Source organism: Clupea harengus, chromosome 15, assembly GCF_900700415.2.
Source record: "Clupea harengus chromosome 15, Ch_v2.0.2, whole genome shotgun sequence".
NCBI lineage: Eukaryota > Metazoa > Chordata > Actinopteri > Clupeiformes > Clupeidae > Clupea > Clupea harengus.
The window spans coordinates 27,108,604-27,123,397 of NC_045166.1; the positions used below are offsets into that span (position 1 = coordinate 27,108,604).

Here is a 14,794-nt window from a genome sequence, read left to right on the forward strand (position 1 = left end):
GAGAGGTTTAGTGTCCTAGGTCTGACAGGAGAGGGGTGGAGGTCACAGAGAGAAGGTTTAGTGTCCTAGGTCTGACAGGAGAGGGGTGGAGGTCACAGGGAGGTTTAGTGTCCTAGGTCTGACAGGAGACGGGGTGTAGGTCACAGAGAGAAGGTTTAGTGTCCTAGGTCTGACAGGAGAGGGGGGTTCTTTCACGTGTGTGTTTTAAGAAGTAGCTGTGTGTGTGTATGTGGTTTTAAAGGGCCCTGTGTGTGTGTGTGCTTTTAAAGGGCCCTGTGTGTGTGTGTGTGTGTGTGTGTGTCTGTGTCTGTGTGTGTGGTTTTAAAGGGCCCTGTGTGTGTGTGTGTGTGTCTGTGTCTCTGTGTGTGGTTTTAAAGGGCCCTGTGTTGTGTGTGTGTGTGTGTGCTTTTAGTGGGCTTAGTGAAGGTCCAGTGTTTGGCAGGGAGGTGCTGGATGAGTACCCGGAGACGGTACGCTATGTGCATTTGACATGTGTTTTAATGTGTGTGTGTGTGTGTGTGTGTGTGTGTGTGTGTGTGTGTGTGTGTGTGTGTGTGTGTGTGTGTGTGTGTGTGGTTCCAGAGGGCCCAGTGAAGGTGCACTCTGCGTTCAGCAGTGAGATGCTGGATGAGTATCTGGAGAATGAGGCCCAGAGGATCACAGAGCGGGCCGAGACCTTCTCCTTCTCCTCCTTCGGCTCCGCCGACCCGGTTGCTGCCGGTGTGGCCTACCAGCTCCCCTCCAGGAGCAGCAGCTATGTGCGCACCTTAGACAGCGTGCTGAAGGGTCGCTCAACCGCCACCCTCGCCCCCTCCCCCGTGCCACCCCTCTCCAGCACCCACGCCCCCTCCCCCGTGCCACCCCTCTCCAGCACCAACGCCAGTCTGGGCACCAGCCGCTACGGGGGCTTCACCAAGCCACAGTGCCACCTTCAGGCCATGGAGAGGCAGGCCTTCTGCCAGGGCCACACGGAGACATACGTCACCAAGGAGAGGGCCACCATCGCTCTGGGCGTACTCCTCACGGCACAGGTGAGGCCTCATGGGCGAGGGATGGGGGTGGGGAGGGGCTGTCACTACAGAGAACCACTACTCTGTTACTTTGCTTTGTTCCTCGCAGGGCTCCCTGAAGATGTGCATGTTTAGTCTAGTCTAGTGTAGTCCACTCTTTACTCTAGTTTAGTGTAGTCCACTCTTTACTCTAGTCTAGTGTAGTCTTAATCCACTCTTTACTCTAGTCTAGTGTAGTCTTAATCCACTCTTTAGGCCCTGTCCCAATACTACCACTTCACCCTAGCACTTCACCCTACCACTTCAATAAAGTGCCCTTCACTGGGGTGTGCCCCTTCACAACGGAGTGAGAAGTGTCAAGGGACTGAAATCTTTACCTGCAAAATGGGACACCACTCGATGCGTCACTGTAGGCTACGTTTGCCAAAAACTCAAGGCAAACAGTGTTCCTATGTTTGCGAATTTGAACACACGTCAGGTTTTCAGGTTTTGGCAAACATATTTACCCACATGTCATAATAAAATAGCGTTTTTTTTACAAACTAACGTTAACGTTACTCAGCTACTCTCAGCAGCATAGACAGACGTTCATTTGTGAAATAGCGATTTTTTTTTTTCTAACAATCATATTCTACTCAACTGTAAGGAATATTATTTTGCATAATGATCAGCTAGATATCCCGATGTGTTTCACATTTTTTTAATAGTTATTTGCGAAGATATACTACTTTTGTAAACTTCTTTTTCTGCACTGGCAGCCATCTTTCTTCAAAATGTTTGGAGTCAGTCGGTTACCAAGGTGTTCGCAAGGCATCCTGGGAAATGTAATCTTTCCCTTCAGCCGTAGTCTGCCTCTGATCGCACTCCATTTGAAGGGGTTGTTTGAAGGGTTGAACAACACTTCCCCTTCGGTCTAAAAGAATTGGGACACCCTACCCCTTCACGCGAACGCGCAAACGAAGGGGAAGGGGCGAAGTGCTAGGGTGAAGTGGTAGTATTGGGACGGGGCCTTACTCTAGTCTAGTGTAGTCCTCATCCACTCTTTACTCTAGTCTAGTGTAGTCCTCGTCCACTCACAGGTTTTGCTTTGTCTTCCCTCTGTGTGTGTGGTCTCAGGGCTCGGTGAAGGCGGACCGTGTGGACTTGGCCCGTGGGGACATGTTGGGCGCGTGCCAGAGAGACTTCTGCAGGCTGGGGTGTGTGTGCCTAAGCCTTCTGCGGCAGCCGCGGCCCCCCACCCACTGCCGAAGGCCCCAGTGCATGTTTGAGTGTGTGTGCTTCAGGCACCGGGTGCTGCTCATAAGGCCTCACCCTGACAAGAGCAGCAGCAGCAGCAGCAGCGCTCATAGGGCAGAGAAGAACAAGAACACGGACCTGAAGTTACTGGCTTACCGTAAGTGTTTGTGTCCCTAGGTGTGTCCTTTTGTGCTAGCACCCCCTGACGTGCTCAAAGACCTTTCAAAAGCACAGAACCGCTTCACACCCTATCAGTGTACAGACGCCACATCCACAAACTATAGTTCTATACATTTTCACTCCGAATAAGATGTACAGCAAACTTTTTAGTCTATTTTTGCCAGAAACTAATTCAAGAAAATGTCTGTGATTCTGTGGTCTGGATTACAGCAGGGGCCAAGAGGTCACAGGCCGAGAGGTCATAGGCCCAGAGGTCACAGGCTCTGAGGTCATAGGCCCTGAGGTCATAGGGGCCCAGAGGTCACAGGCCCAGAGGTGACAGGCCCAGAGGTGACAGGCCCAGAGGTCACAGGCCCAGAGGTCATAGGGGCCTATCGGTCACATGCCCAGAGGTCACAGGCCAAGAGGTCATAGGGGCCCAGAGGTCACAGGCCCCTAAAAACTCACAGCAAGTAACCCCACTGTTTCAGAGTTGTCCCTTGAGAGACTCTAGAAGGCCCCTAGAAATACACAAAGGGATACATGAGCCCCCAGCCTGAAGGCAGGTCCTCTAGAGCTAGTCTGGTCCAGTGGTCTAGAGCTAGTCTGGTCCAGTGTTCTAGAGCTAGTCTGGTCCAGTGGTCTAGAGCTAGTCTGGTCCAGTGGTCTAGAGCTAGTCTGGTCCAGTGTTCTAGAGCTAGTCTGGTCCAGTGTTCTAGAGCCAGTCTGGTCCAGTGGTCTAGAGTGTTCTAGAGCTAGTCTGGTCCAGTGGTCTAGAGCTAGTCTGGTCCAGTGGCGTTGTTCCTGTTTCTACCACTCTCGGCTGTAGCCCTGAATATTTTCACAATGAAAACAGAGATGTTTATAGCAAAACAACAGGCAGACTGTGCATCCCAGTGTAATACAACAGGCAGACTGTGCATCCCAGTGTAATTTGACCTGCAGGCGTCTGAAGGAGCGGGAAGTAATGGAGTGGTGCACAGTGCACCTTGATGGAAAATACACACACACACACACACACACACACACACACACACACACACACACACAGTTCAGTTGGTGGTCATATTATGCACCGCTATGCTGTACGTCTAGTTAGACAAACGAAATTGCCATACATTTAAAATTAAGACTTATTTATGTTGTACAGAGCACAACAATAAGAATGTCAATAGGTGCTAATGTAGGATGTTGTCATAATCCTGTCGCCTGCCTATATATTAGGCATAGACAACATGACACCCTTTAATGATGTTATTACTGTTTCCCCCTCTCCTACCCCAATCCAATCCAATACCCCTCTCCTACCCCAATCCAATCTGATACCCCTCTCTTGCCCCAATCCAATCTGATACCCCTCTCTTTTCCCATCCCCAAATTCACTCAATGTCTTTCTGTCCTCTCTGCTCTCCTCCAACCTTTTCTGACCTCTCTCTCTCCCCCTCCCTCTCTCTCTCTCTCTCTCTCTCTCTCTCTCCCTCCCTCTCTCTCTCTCTCCCCCCTACAGCCATCTCTAACCCTGATAAAGGCCTGAGACCAGCCCCCGGCCGTCGTGTGCCTCTGCTATGGGAGGGCAGGGCGGACGAGGAGGACCCTGAGCCGCTGTTCAAACCTCAGAAACAGAAACAGTGCGTGTCCAACGCCAGGGCCTCTCTCTCAGCGCCCTCCAAACCAGCCAACAAACGCCGCCCCAATGTAAGGATCCAAAAGGGCCACGGATGTTTCTAGATCATTAATGCGTCTGAATGTGTCCGTCATCTCACTGCGCATTCGGTCCTTGTGACATTGTCTGTTTTTGCAAACAGTTTTTACATTTAGTTTAGCATGTTAGTTTAGTTTTGTATTTTTGTATGTTGTATGTTTTGTATTACATGTTATGTGGTAATTAGTCTTGATTGATTGAGAGTAATTAAAGTAATTGTGGACATTTGAAGTAATAACACTTGGACTGCAACAAATATTTACCATTAGTCACATGTGGTGAACTTTGACCTGTGCAACCTTGCCATGTGTTCCACAGTTAACTGATGGTATTGGTCTCTGATCATTGTGATCTATCCTTGCCATGTGTTCCACAGTTAACTGATGGTATTGGTCTCTGATCATTGTGATCTATCCTTGCCATGTGTGCCACAGTTAACTCATGGTATTGATCTCTGGTCATTGTGATCTATCCTTGCCATGTGTGCCACAGTTAACTCATGGTATTGATCTCTGGTCATTGTGATCTATCCTTGCCATGTGTGCCACAGTTAACTCATGGTATTGGTCTCTGGTCATTGTGATCTATCCTTGCTGGGCTTCCTCTCGTAGGGCCCGAGGGTGAAGGAGGAGGATAAGAGCAGTCCGGTGTACAAGTACTTTGACAGCATGATGACCTGTGCCCGCGTGCGCCCCATCAACAGCATGCCCCCACCACAGATGCACATCCTGCCTGGTCTGGTAACCAACAGAGCGAAGGTGAGGCGACCAGTTCTCGTGTGTGTGTGTGTGTGTGTGTGTGTGCGTGTGTGTGCGTGTGTGTGTGTGTGTGTGTGTCTGCCAGTCTGTCTGTCTTGGTGTCTGTGTCTGTGTGTGTATACTGTATACACATTGTGATTGACACATAACACGTTGTGATTGACCCATTCACTGTTTTCCTTCTCTTAGGAAAAACATCTGCAGTCTCCTGAGACGTCTGTGCCAGGTGAGGCCTCTGAAGACCTTCACTGTCACAAGTGAAACCAGCAGGGTCACGCTATCCAAAATCTTATTTTATTTTCACCCTCCCTAGATCCAGTGTAAATGATCTGTGTGTGTAGTAATGGCTAAACTTTCTCGTTTGGCCTTCATATACAGTATAATACAGCTACAACTAAAAGAACATTGATACATTCTTGTTACATTAGCAGTAAATCCCAGTTTAAAACAGGTTGCCCCACTTTTGCTGTCTGTATGTTGTAGTCGTGCATCAGCAGTCGCTGGAGAATGAGGTGCCGTCCACCAAGCTGCTGCAGATCGTCTCCGAGTGCAACTGGGAACCGCACCGCGAACTGGTCCTGAGCACGCTCAGTAGGCGCCTGAGCCTCAACCTGCTGACGCCATCGTTCACGCTGGGGTTCTACCGTGTGCGTCTGCTCTCCGTGACCCAGCACAGGAGACAGAGCCACTGCACCATCACCTACAAGCTCAGCATCTCCCGCGGCGATGGCACCAGGGACAAGCAGCACCTGCCCAGGAGCCAGAAGCCCCGCCCCAAACAGCCTCTAAGGCCTGGATACCTCAAGGCCCTCCGGCTGAGGCCCGGTGTCTCCCCCAAGAGGCTGGTTGAGGTAACTGCAGAATACTGGTGTTCCTTTGGCTCATCTGGTAGAGGAAAGTGCTAACGATTTTGGGTCCTATACCCAAGCAGCATAAATACTAATATAAATGTGTATCTGTACTCCTCTTTAAGTAGATTTGGATGAATAAATGTATATATTTAAAGCAGCAATACGGAGTTCTGTTCCAAAACTAGTCAGATAACTACTTAAAAGGCATGCAAAAACCTCGCAAACACCACCAACAGCCCAGCTGACACTGATAAAAGCTTGCCAACACACTAACTGGTGTCTTTTGGCAGTTTAGCTGGCAACGCCATGCATGTGAAAGCTTTTCTTCCATTTTTGCAGGGTGTACCAGCCCGTTACACAGAACTACATAGGGCATATCCTGGATGGCTAGTGGGGAAGACACAGGTGTTTATCTGTCCTTCACATGACCATATGCTACCAAAATGAATTTGAGGATGGTACCAAAACGAGTTGCCTATAAAACCATACCTCAAAAAGTGTCAAATTGTTGCATAGTGTTACTTTAAGTATAACTAACCCATGAATCTGAGTGGATGATCACTGAGGGAAGCTCATAGCAGGTAAGAAGCTGGATGTAGACCGCAGAAGAAGTGAAGGCCCGTGGTGTTTTCCTGAAGGTAGTGTGTTGTATATTTCAGGTGTTTTCCTGAAGGTAGTGTGTTGTATATTTCAGGTGTTTTCCTGAAGGTAGTGTGTTGTATATTTCAGGTGTTTTCCTGAAGGTAGTGTATTGTATATTTCAGGGGTTTTCCTGAAGGTAGTGTGTTGTATATTTCAGGTGTTTTCCTGAAGGTAGTGTGTTGTATATTTCAGGTGTTTTCCTGAAGGTAGTGTGTTGTATATTGCAGGTGTTTTCCTGAAGGTAGTGTGTTGTATATTTCAGGTGTTTTCCTGAAGCTAGTGTGTTGTATATTTCAGGTGTTTTCCTGAAGCTAGTGTGTTGTATATTTCAGGTGTTTTCCTGAAGGTAGTGTGTTGTATATTTCAGGTGTTTTCCTGAAGGTAGTGTGTTGTATATTTCAGGTGTTTTCCTGAAGGTAGTGTGTTTGTATATTTCAGGTGTTTTCCTGAAGGTAGTGTGTTGTATATTTCAGGTAAATGGGAAGCACTACGCCAAAGCCAGACTCATGCTGGGTCGAATGGGGGCTCTGCATCCAGTCAATCGGCTCGCAGCGTTCGTCACGGGCAGGCTGGTGACATTCCCGGGGAGCTCAGACGCCTCAGTGGAGAAGGATGCAGTGCCTGGACCGCTGGGTGAGTGGGTCACCGTGAAACATCCAGTAGAGACATTATAGGACGGGGCAAATCACTGAGGGGAAATGAATGGCTAAATATGGCTCATATGTAGATGGAAGGCCTGCCCTGTATTTTGTCACTGCGATTTAAAGTAACACTGTGGAGTTTCTGGAGCCACCAGCTAGGGGGCTACTTTCTGCTGGACTATTCAGTAACTTAGTTGCCGTCTTGCTTTGTCTTGTGTTGCACTTGCTTGATGTTTGACTGTGTTAGGAAAGTTGTTGACTCGCTAGTTTGTCATAAACAAAGTAAGCTAATTTCAACAGGTTTCGCTACGTTTAGCCGCTAGCAAGACATCTCGTTAGCGATGTTAGCAAGCTTGTTATAACATGCTTGGACATTGATATTAGTAATAAGCAGTGGTGGAGGAAGTACTGAGGTTTAGTACTTAAGTAAAAGTACAAGTACCCAGGAAAATAAAAGTAAAAGTAAAACATCAACAATCCTAGTACTTACTTTTAAATTTACTTTTAAGTATTAAAAGTAAAAGTACTCACGCAATGGGTTGTCTCTCTAGGCTGTGCCATTTTGATAAAGAAATAGCTACTGGTAATAAATGCCTCTACAGATGTCACTACTAGTAATAATTATAAGCAACAACATTTGTTAATTAGAAAGGTTGGTGTACTTATTGTGCCTACCATCTATAATACTGTTCACACTATATCTTACAATTCTGCGGATGACAAGTTATCTACCAGGAATTTAATTGTAAACGTGTAAAAAAGGGAAACATGGAACATGAAAAACAAATGTAATTGTAAAACTGGACAGAACAAGGCACGCTAGCTTGACATAGCTAACCTACCTTTATCTTACCACTACGTTAAATATATAATGAAGATACAATCATGTTTTTTGATGCTATTGCTGTATGTCAACATGCATTTCGCTAGATAACATTATAATATCATGTCAGTAAACTAATTAAATACATATATCAATATTCAAAAGTCAGGGACATTAACTTAGCATAGCAATCACTCTGCTTACCTCGATATGCTACTTTAAATTTGAGGGTGAATTATTGAAGGCTAGCAACTCCTTTTTTTGAGGGAGACAGGAACCGCATTGAAACCTCCAGGAGTCATTCTTGGGGCCTTTGAACTCGAACATATCTTTTAAATAGGGCCAGGGGTGGCTCATTTTAGAGGGCTCAGTTCAGGCCGACTCTGGATTCATGTTGAATAGGCAGTAGTCAGGCTGTCTGTTGAATGTTCAGGTATAACATGCAAAGCTACCGCTAGTGCTGCTGCCAAACGCGCACTCTGATATCATTGGATAGAGCCACCTGATTGGTTTAAACTTCCAAAGTACAGTAACGAAGTAAAAATACTTCGTTACATTCCACCACTGGTAATAAGTGCTCTCGCGTCGGCTTCTTTGTAATGTTATTGTGATAGCTATGTTGGCTAGCTTGCGGACACCATTCACCATATTACAAATCAGTGTACCAACAAAATGATTTTGAAGCTGTTATTTTAAAGGTTAAATTGTTACATAATGTAGCTTTAAACAATTATTCGATCTGTGCACTTTTAAGGTCTCTTTGAACATTCTGTATCACAGTATGGGTCTGTATGGGTCCCTCCCCACTTATTCAGATAGGGGCTTGATCTTGGATGACCAGAATAGAACATATTTTTTGTTAGCAAATGTACATTGTATGAATGTGTGAATGTATGAATTGTATGAATGTGTGAATTGTATGATTGTGTGAATATATGAATTGTGTGAATTGTATGAATGTGTGAATTGTATGTTTATGTTTTGTTTCAGTTGATGCTCCTCCTCAGGGTCCTAGTGCCTCTCAGCTTCTCTACATCCCCATTGGTTCTCCCGATGGAGCCGCTCCTCCTGCGCCAGCCACACCCACCCAGAATGGAATGCTGAAGCCAGTGGTCGGCGCTCAGAAGGGGGCGCTATACCGCCAACCCAACGGACAGCTGGTCCGGCTAGTGCCCTTGAAAACACTCAAGGCCATGAAGTCCACATCTGCCCCGTCTCCTGCTCCAGGTCAGTTTACTGGGGCTCAACTGGGGGCCACATGCCTGGCCCGGGGGTCTGCAAAGAGACTTGCCTTGAGACAGAGTAAATCACTAATGATGCTATGAGTTGAACTGAGTTGTAAGGCTTTCAACTGGAATTACCCAAAATTGTATTGAATTGAATTGAAAAACACAGTTTTGAATGGAACTGAATTGAATTGAACTGGATTACATTACACAGCTTTGAATTGAATTACACGGCTTTGAACGGAACTGAATTGAATTACACGGCTTTGAACTGAACTGAATCGAATTACACGGCTTTGAACTGAATTGAATCAGCTGACTCTCTAGAGCGATCCAGTGGTTCAGCACCACACCAGGACGGGGTCGTTAAAGTATCAACTGATGGGCAGCTTTTTTTTCTTTCTGTTGCTATGGTTACCATTGTCCAGAGCGTTGGTTTAGAATGTTGCTTAAACCTTTGACCATTTCCCACCATATGGCGTAAATCATATTCTGTGCATATTCTGTTCACACCATTGGATGCTGATGTTGGATGTTAATATCCTGCTGTTTGTTTGTGTTTTTTTTTTTTTTTAATAAACAGGCACCCAGAATGGCCTCCCTACACCCAGTGGTCCTTGCCCAGAAAACGGTGCATCAGGACTCAGTGCCTCTTCCTCTGCCTCTCAAGATAGAAGCACTGACACAGCCCCAACTGCAGGCACTGGCACAGATACCCCTCCTATCCCTCCTGACTCCTCCTCCGCTGCTGTGGCCAAGCCCTTCTCACTCTCTGGGAAGAGCACCATGCGCATCTCTCAGGGCTCGGCGGCCATCAGGACCCTGCCTCGCACCGGATCCTTCTCCTTCCCCTTGCTCCTCAGCGCGGTCCTCCCCCTGCCGGGAGGCTTCTCACTGGTGCAGCGGCCCACCACTCCTGCTGGGGAGGTGAAGGTGGCCCCCCCAGGGGTTCTTCCACTGAGTGTCACCGCGGCAACGACCCTGCAGGCTACTGACAGAACACACGGAACGCTCAAAAAGGGTTCTCAGAACACTGGAACGCTCAAAAAGGGTTCTCAGAACACTGGAACTTCAGTGGAAGAAAGGAGGAAGGTGGTGGCCCCGGTGGTGGTTCCTCCAATGGCCTCCAGAACACTCCAGAACAATGCAGCTGCAGTTCCTCCTCAGGCCACCAGGAGAGTGCACAGAGGTTCTAAACTCCGGGGACCAGGGGAGGGCGCTAAGACAGTCGTGGCCCCTGTGGTTTTCCCCCCGACTCTTTCTAGAACACCACACCACAGCGTGGCAGAGAGGGAGCGCTGCCAGCTCCATCAGACCGGCTTCAGGAGGCTCAAGGAGGTGCTGTGCATCAAAAACATCAAGGTCACCAAGCAGGACATCCTGGACCAGGTGGGCTGCCATTCACTCCACCCTCTCCCTCATCCTCACCCTCACCCTCACCCTCCACCCTCCACCCTCCACCCTCTCCCTTCCCCCAACCCTGTTTATGGCGTTCACATTGGAGGGGCTGCCTCATTACGTGTCATCCCAAAGCAATGAACAGTGTGTGCTAGTGGGTTATAAAGCTCTCAACAACAACAAATCTGCATCAGTGTGTGCTAGTGGGTTATAAAGCTCCCAACAACAAATCTGCATCAGTGCAGAATGACTCAACTCGTGTGTTGTGTGTGAATCTAACTCCTCTTGAATGTGTCCCTCTCAGGCCAAACTCGTCATCTCTGCATTGAAGACCAGAGAGAAGAAGCTGGAGAAGAAGAAAGCCTTCATGACCCGCACGCAGTCTGACTACATCAAGACCATCTCCCAGATGTCTGGTAAGGATCTGTGTGTGGGCGGCTCACGTTGTTCAGGGGGGGAAGAACCAGCTTCAGCACATTGGCCTGGGGAGACCAGCGGTAGATTGGCCTGGGGAAACCAGCGGTAGATTGGTCTGGGGAAACCATGAAACCGGTAACCGTTTAATGTAATCTGGTCAGGGCATACCATTTAACCTATATATGAGATAGCTAGCCTAATTATGAGTTCCACGGACACGCGCCTAATACGAACCGATCCAAAGAAAGGATCGAAACATAGGCCATGCATTCATAAAAGAGTTTTTGATTTGGCCAGATTCAATCGGTTAGAAACAAGGGCTCTGATCAAATAAGATAAAAAAAAAAATATTTTGTAACTGTTCAAATATAGAAACAATGTTAAAGAAAGTTGTGTAACAGCTGAAGGACATCTCCTGCAGGCCCTGAAGCCAGACTGATGCTGGAGAAGGGCCGGTTGGCACTATCACTGATGCTGGAGGAAGGGCAGGTTGGCACTATCTTGTGAGCTTGAGACAAACATGGCTGTGTCTTGTCCCCCCCCCCCAGGGAAGACGGAGGAGATGATCAAGAAGAAGCTGGAGGAGATCAGCAAGCGTCAGCGTCTGCTGGAGCAGTACCGCCAGCGTCTGAACGAGAAGAACCCCGTGAAGGCGCAGCTTAAGCTCACCGCGTGCGACCGGCTCACTGAACGCTTCGCCATCTGGAAACACCACATGAAAAAGAGGACGTTTGTGACCCCTCCACCAACCACTGGAGAGGAGGCTGCCACGGGGACCCCTAAAACCAGCAGGCGGCCAGGCAGGTGTCGGGGGTAACCCCTCAAGGGTTGGGGTTTGGGCCAGACGAACTACACTCATTGTCTGTAAAAAGCTGAGACAGCATGGCAACATGCCCTCTCGTAACCCTGAGATGAAGCCCAAACTCACCAAAATGAGAGGTGTTGTGTTCAGAGTGCTTCATGAGTCTGTGCAGTAAGTGCTTCATGAGTCTGTGCAGTAAATGCTTCTTCATGAGTCTGTGCAGTAAGTGAGTAAAACATCTTCATGATTGTTTAATGTGAAGGCAAAGGCAGAACTGAGCAGCAGTACGACTACAGAACAAATGTCCGTGGTATATTTCTGATATTCACCAGAAGGGTCTGTAAAAGTGTCCGTGGTATATTTCTGATATTCACCAGAAGGGTCTGTAATGTAAAAGTCTTTCTTTGCTGTTTTCTGTAGACGTGAAGGCCAGGGACTCTCCTGAACTCAGAGCCGCTCTGCTGAACTCTGGAAACACTGGTAAGCAAACACTTAACACCTCTTACTAATGTAGGAAGAGATGACGGTAGCCTTGCTACCCACGTTGTGATTCATTATATACATTTAGTTCATCTGTATGTGATCGCTCCTAGTGTAAAGCCAGGCTATCACTCACGGTTGATGTTTGATTTTAAAATTATATTATGTTATTTGTTGTTGTGTTTTAGCACCACAGGTCAACGGTTTAATAAAGCTGTCGTCATCTGGCAGAAGTGATCAGAATGCTCAGCCTTGCCTATTAGGAGAGAGTAAGTTTAACAAAGCTGTCGTCATCTAGCAGAAGTGATAAGTATGCTCAGCCTAGCCTGTTAGCAGAGAGTACGTTCTAGATTGGAACAAATTTGTGAATTTGTTTTCAAGGATTAATTTTGCGCCATCTTTAAAATCAGTCACTGAAATAGCTCATGACTTTCCTCCTTGCAGTATAAACTTGGTAGCTATTGGTCTGAATTGTTTTCCAAAAAGGCATATATTTTAATGTGTCATATAATGCCATTACCATATGATATGTATGTTTTTTTTGTTCTTTTTTATAATCTAAATGGTGATGTTCGATTTTAATTTGCATTTGTTTTCATTTGTATTTTGTATGTTTTTATTTTTATTTTTAAGCAACACAACTTGGCAGTTCCAGCCAACGATCATCACCTAGCAACAGTGGAACACAAGGAGGAGAGGCTCCCAACAATGAGGAACTGGAAGAGCGGCCATCTTTAGATGCAGACGAGGCTACAGACAGGGCAGAGCGGCCATCTTTAGATGCAGACGAGGCTACCGACAGGGAAGAACAGCAGTGTGCAGACGAGGCTACCGACAGGGAAGAGCAGCAGTGTGCAGACGAGGCAACAGACAGGGCACAGCAGCCATCTTTAGATGCAGACGAGGCTACCGACAGGGCAGAGCGGCCATCTTTAGATGCAGACGAGGCTACAGACAGGGCAGAGCGGCCATCTTTAGATGCAGACGAGGCTACAGACAGGGAAGAGCGGCCATCTTTAGATGCAGACGAGGCTACAGACAGGGCAGAGCAGCAGTGTGCAGATGAGGCTACAGACAGGGCAGAGCAGCAGTGTGCAGACGAGGCTACAGACAGGGAAGAACAGCAGTGTGCAGACGAGGCTACAGACAGGGCAGAGCAGCAGTGTGCAGACGAGGCTACAGACAGGGCAGAGCAGCAGTGTGCAGACGAGGCTACAGACAGGGCACAGCAGCAGTGTGCAGACGAGGCTGCGGCGGTGGCCTTGACTTCAGAGGAGTCCAGTAAGGTGACCGTGTGTGCAGCGCTGCTGTCGTCTCTCGTGGTGGAGAACGGCGTCCCAAAACCTAGACGAGGTCGGCCCCCCAAGCAGGCCAAGGCTGCCCCCTCTCTACTCGAAGCCAAGACTAGACCACCTCCACCCCAGAAGGTCAAACACTCTCCAAGGCTCCACCCAGAGGGTCGTCAGCTGCGGAGCCGCTCACCAGCGCTTGGGCGTGCACACACACGGAGAGGGCAGAGGAGGGGCCGGATATGAGTGTTGGTACTACAGGAGAAGAGCACAGAGAACAGAGAAGAAGAGAACAGAGGACAGAGGAGAAAGACATGAATGAATGAATGAATGAATGAATGAATGAATGAATGAATCGTAATCGTCTAGTTTCTGTTAACTAAATCAGGCCTGAACCTCAGTTCAGAGAGAGCACAGCAGTGTGTACAGCTGCAGAACTCAACAAACACTCAGGAATGTTTAACACTGTGACCGCTCGAAGCAAATGTCTTTATTGCATTGATGAGTTTTTGTTTGTTTTCTATTTACGGGGGAAAATTCAGACATTTTTTGTAAAGCATTAATTTAATTTGTGGCTACTGCATGGATTACTGGTGGGGGCACAGACGTTTCTACCGCATGGATTACTGGTGGGCACAGACACTGGTGGGCACAGACACTGGTGGGCACAGACACTGGTGGGCACAGACGTTTAGTTTACCCCATATTGGGGGCTGCCTTGTTCCTGGTACGGTTCCTGTATGTACTTATAAAGTGTATATTTATAAATGCCTGAACAAGAAATGGTCATGATACAGGCTTCTTCTTTAGACATACTGAGTCATTGTAAAACAAAAGTTTATCATGCCTTCTGTAATTGTAAGGAACGTAACTACTCTGTTCAATAAACTGACGTTGATAAGTGAAGGTGAATTAGGAAGTTCAGAAGCCACACACTTACCATTTATGAACTGTAACATGCTGCCTAAGATGGATATTGTGTTGTGATAGAGGTCATTGCTGCAGGGATGTTTGACCTGATTTAAAATGATGATCATTAATGTCAAGAGAGGCCTTATCCCAGAGCCCAATGATGGTCATTAATGTCGAGAGAGGCCTTATCCCAGAGCCCAGTCCTTGTCCTGGAGCTACTGTCCTCTAGTATGAAGCCCCATCTCGGATGTGTCATGTGGATCCTGCTGAAAGGCCTGATTGGCTGATCACTGCGTCTCTGGTGCCTTGCATGGCAGACGTGTCTATTTTGGGGCAGTGGGAGAGAGTCTCTGGCGCCGCCACTGGTGGGAGAGAGTACTTACACTAGAGACCAGCCCTCCACATTACTGTCACCACTGAGGATGCTGGACTGCACCCGTCAGCTGGA

The 14,794-nt window shown here is 47.6% G+C and overlaps 1 protein-coding gene across 4 annotated transcripts in view; it reads left to right on the top strand.

The window, feature by feature from the left end:
- Positions 1-14,217, top strand: part of LOC116223706 (MAX gene-associated protein-like) — a 39,161-nt gene extending 24,944 nt beyond the window's left edge. For all 4 annotated transcript variants that reach the window (XM_031581265.2, XM_042709877.1, XM_042709875.1 and 1 more), the window contains 14 exons: positions 583-1,031; positions 2,127-2,403; positions 3,913-4,100; positions 4,719-4,865; positions 5,055-5,091; positions 5,349-5,716; positions 6,832-6,991; positions 8,813-9,049; positions 9,632-10,437; positions 10,751-10,862; positions 11,412-11,663; positions 12,086-12,145; positions 12,334-12,414; positions 12,779-14,217. In XM_031581265.2, the coding sequence (XP_031437125.1) occupies positions 583-1,031; positions 2,127-2,403; positions 3,913-4,100; positions 4,719-4,865; positions 5,055-5,091; positions 5,349-5,716; positions 6,832-6,991; positions 8,813-9,049; positions 9,632-10,437; positions 10,751-10,862; positions 11,412-11,663; positions 12,086-12,145; positions 12,334-12,414; positions 12,779-13,680 (4,076 nt within the window). In that variant the 3' untranslated portion in view covers positions 13,681-14,217. The remainder of the gene's footprint in view (positions 1-582; positions 1,032-2,126; positions 2,404-3,912; positions 4,101-4,718; positions 4,866-5,054; positions 5,092-5,348; positions 5,717-6,831; positions 6,992-8,812; positions 9,050-9,631; positions 10,438-10,750; positions 10,863-11,411; positions 11,664-12,085; positions 12,146-12,333; positions 12,415-12,778) is intronic.
- Positions 14,218-14,794: the final 577 nt, after the last annotated feature.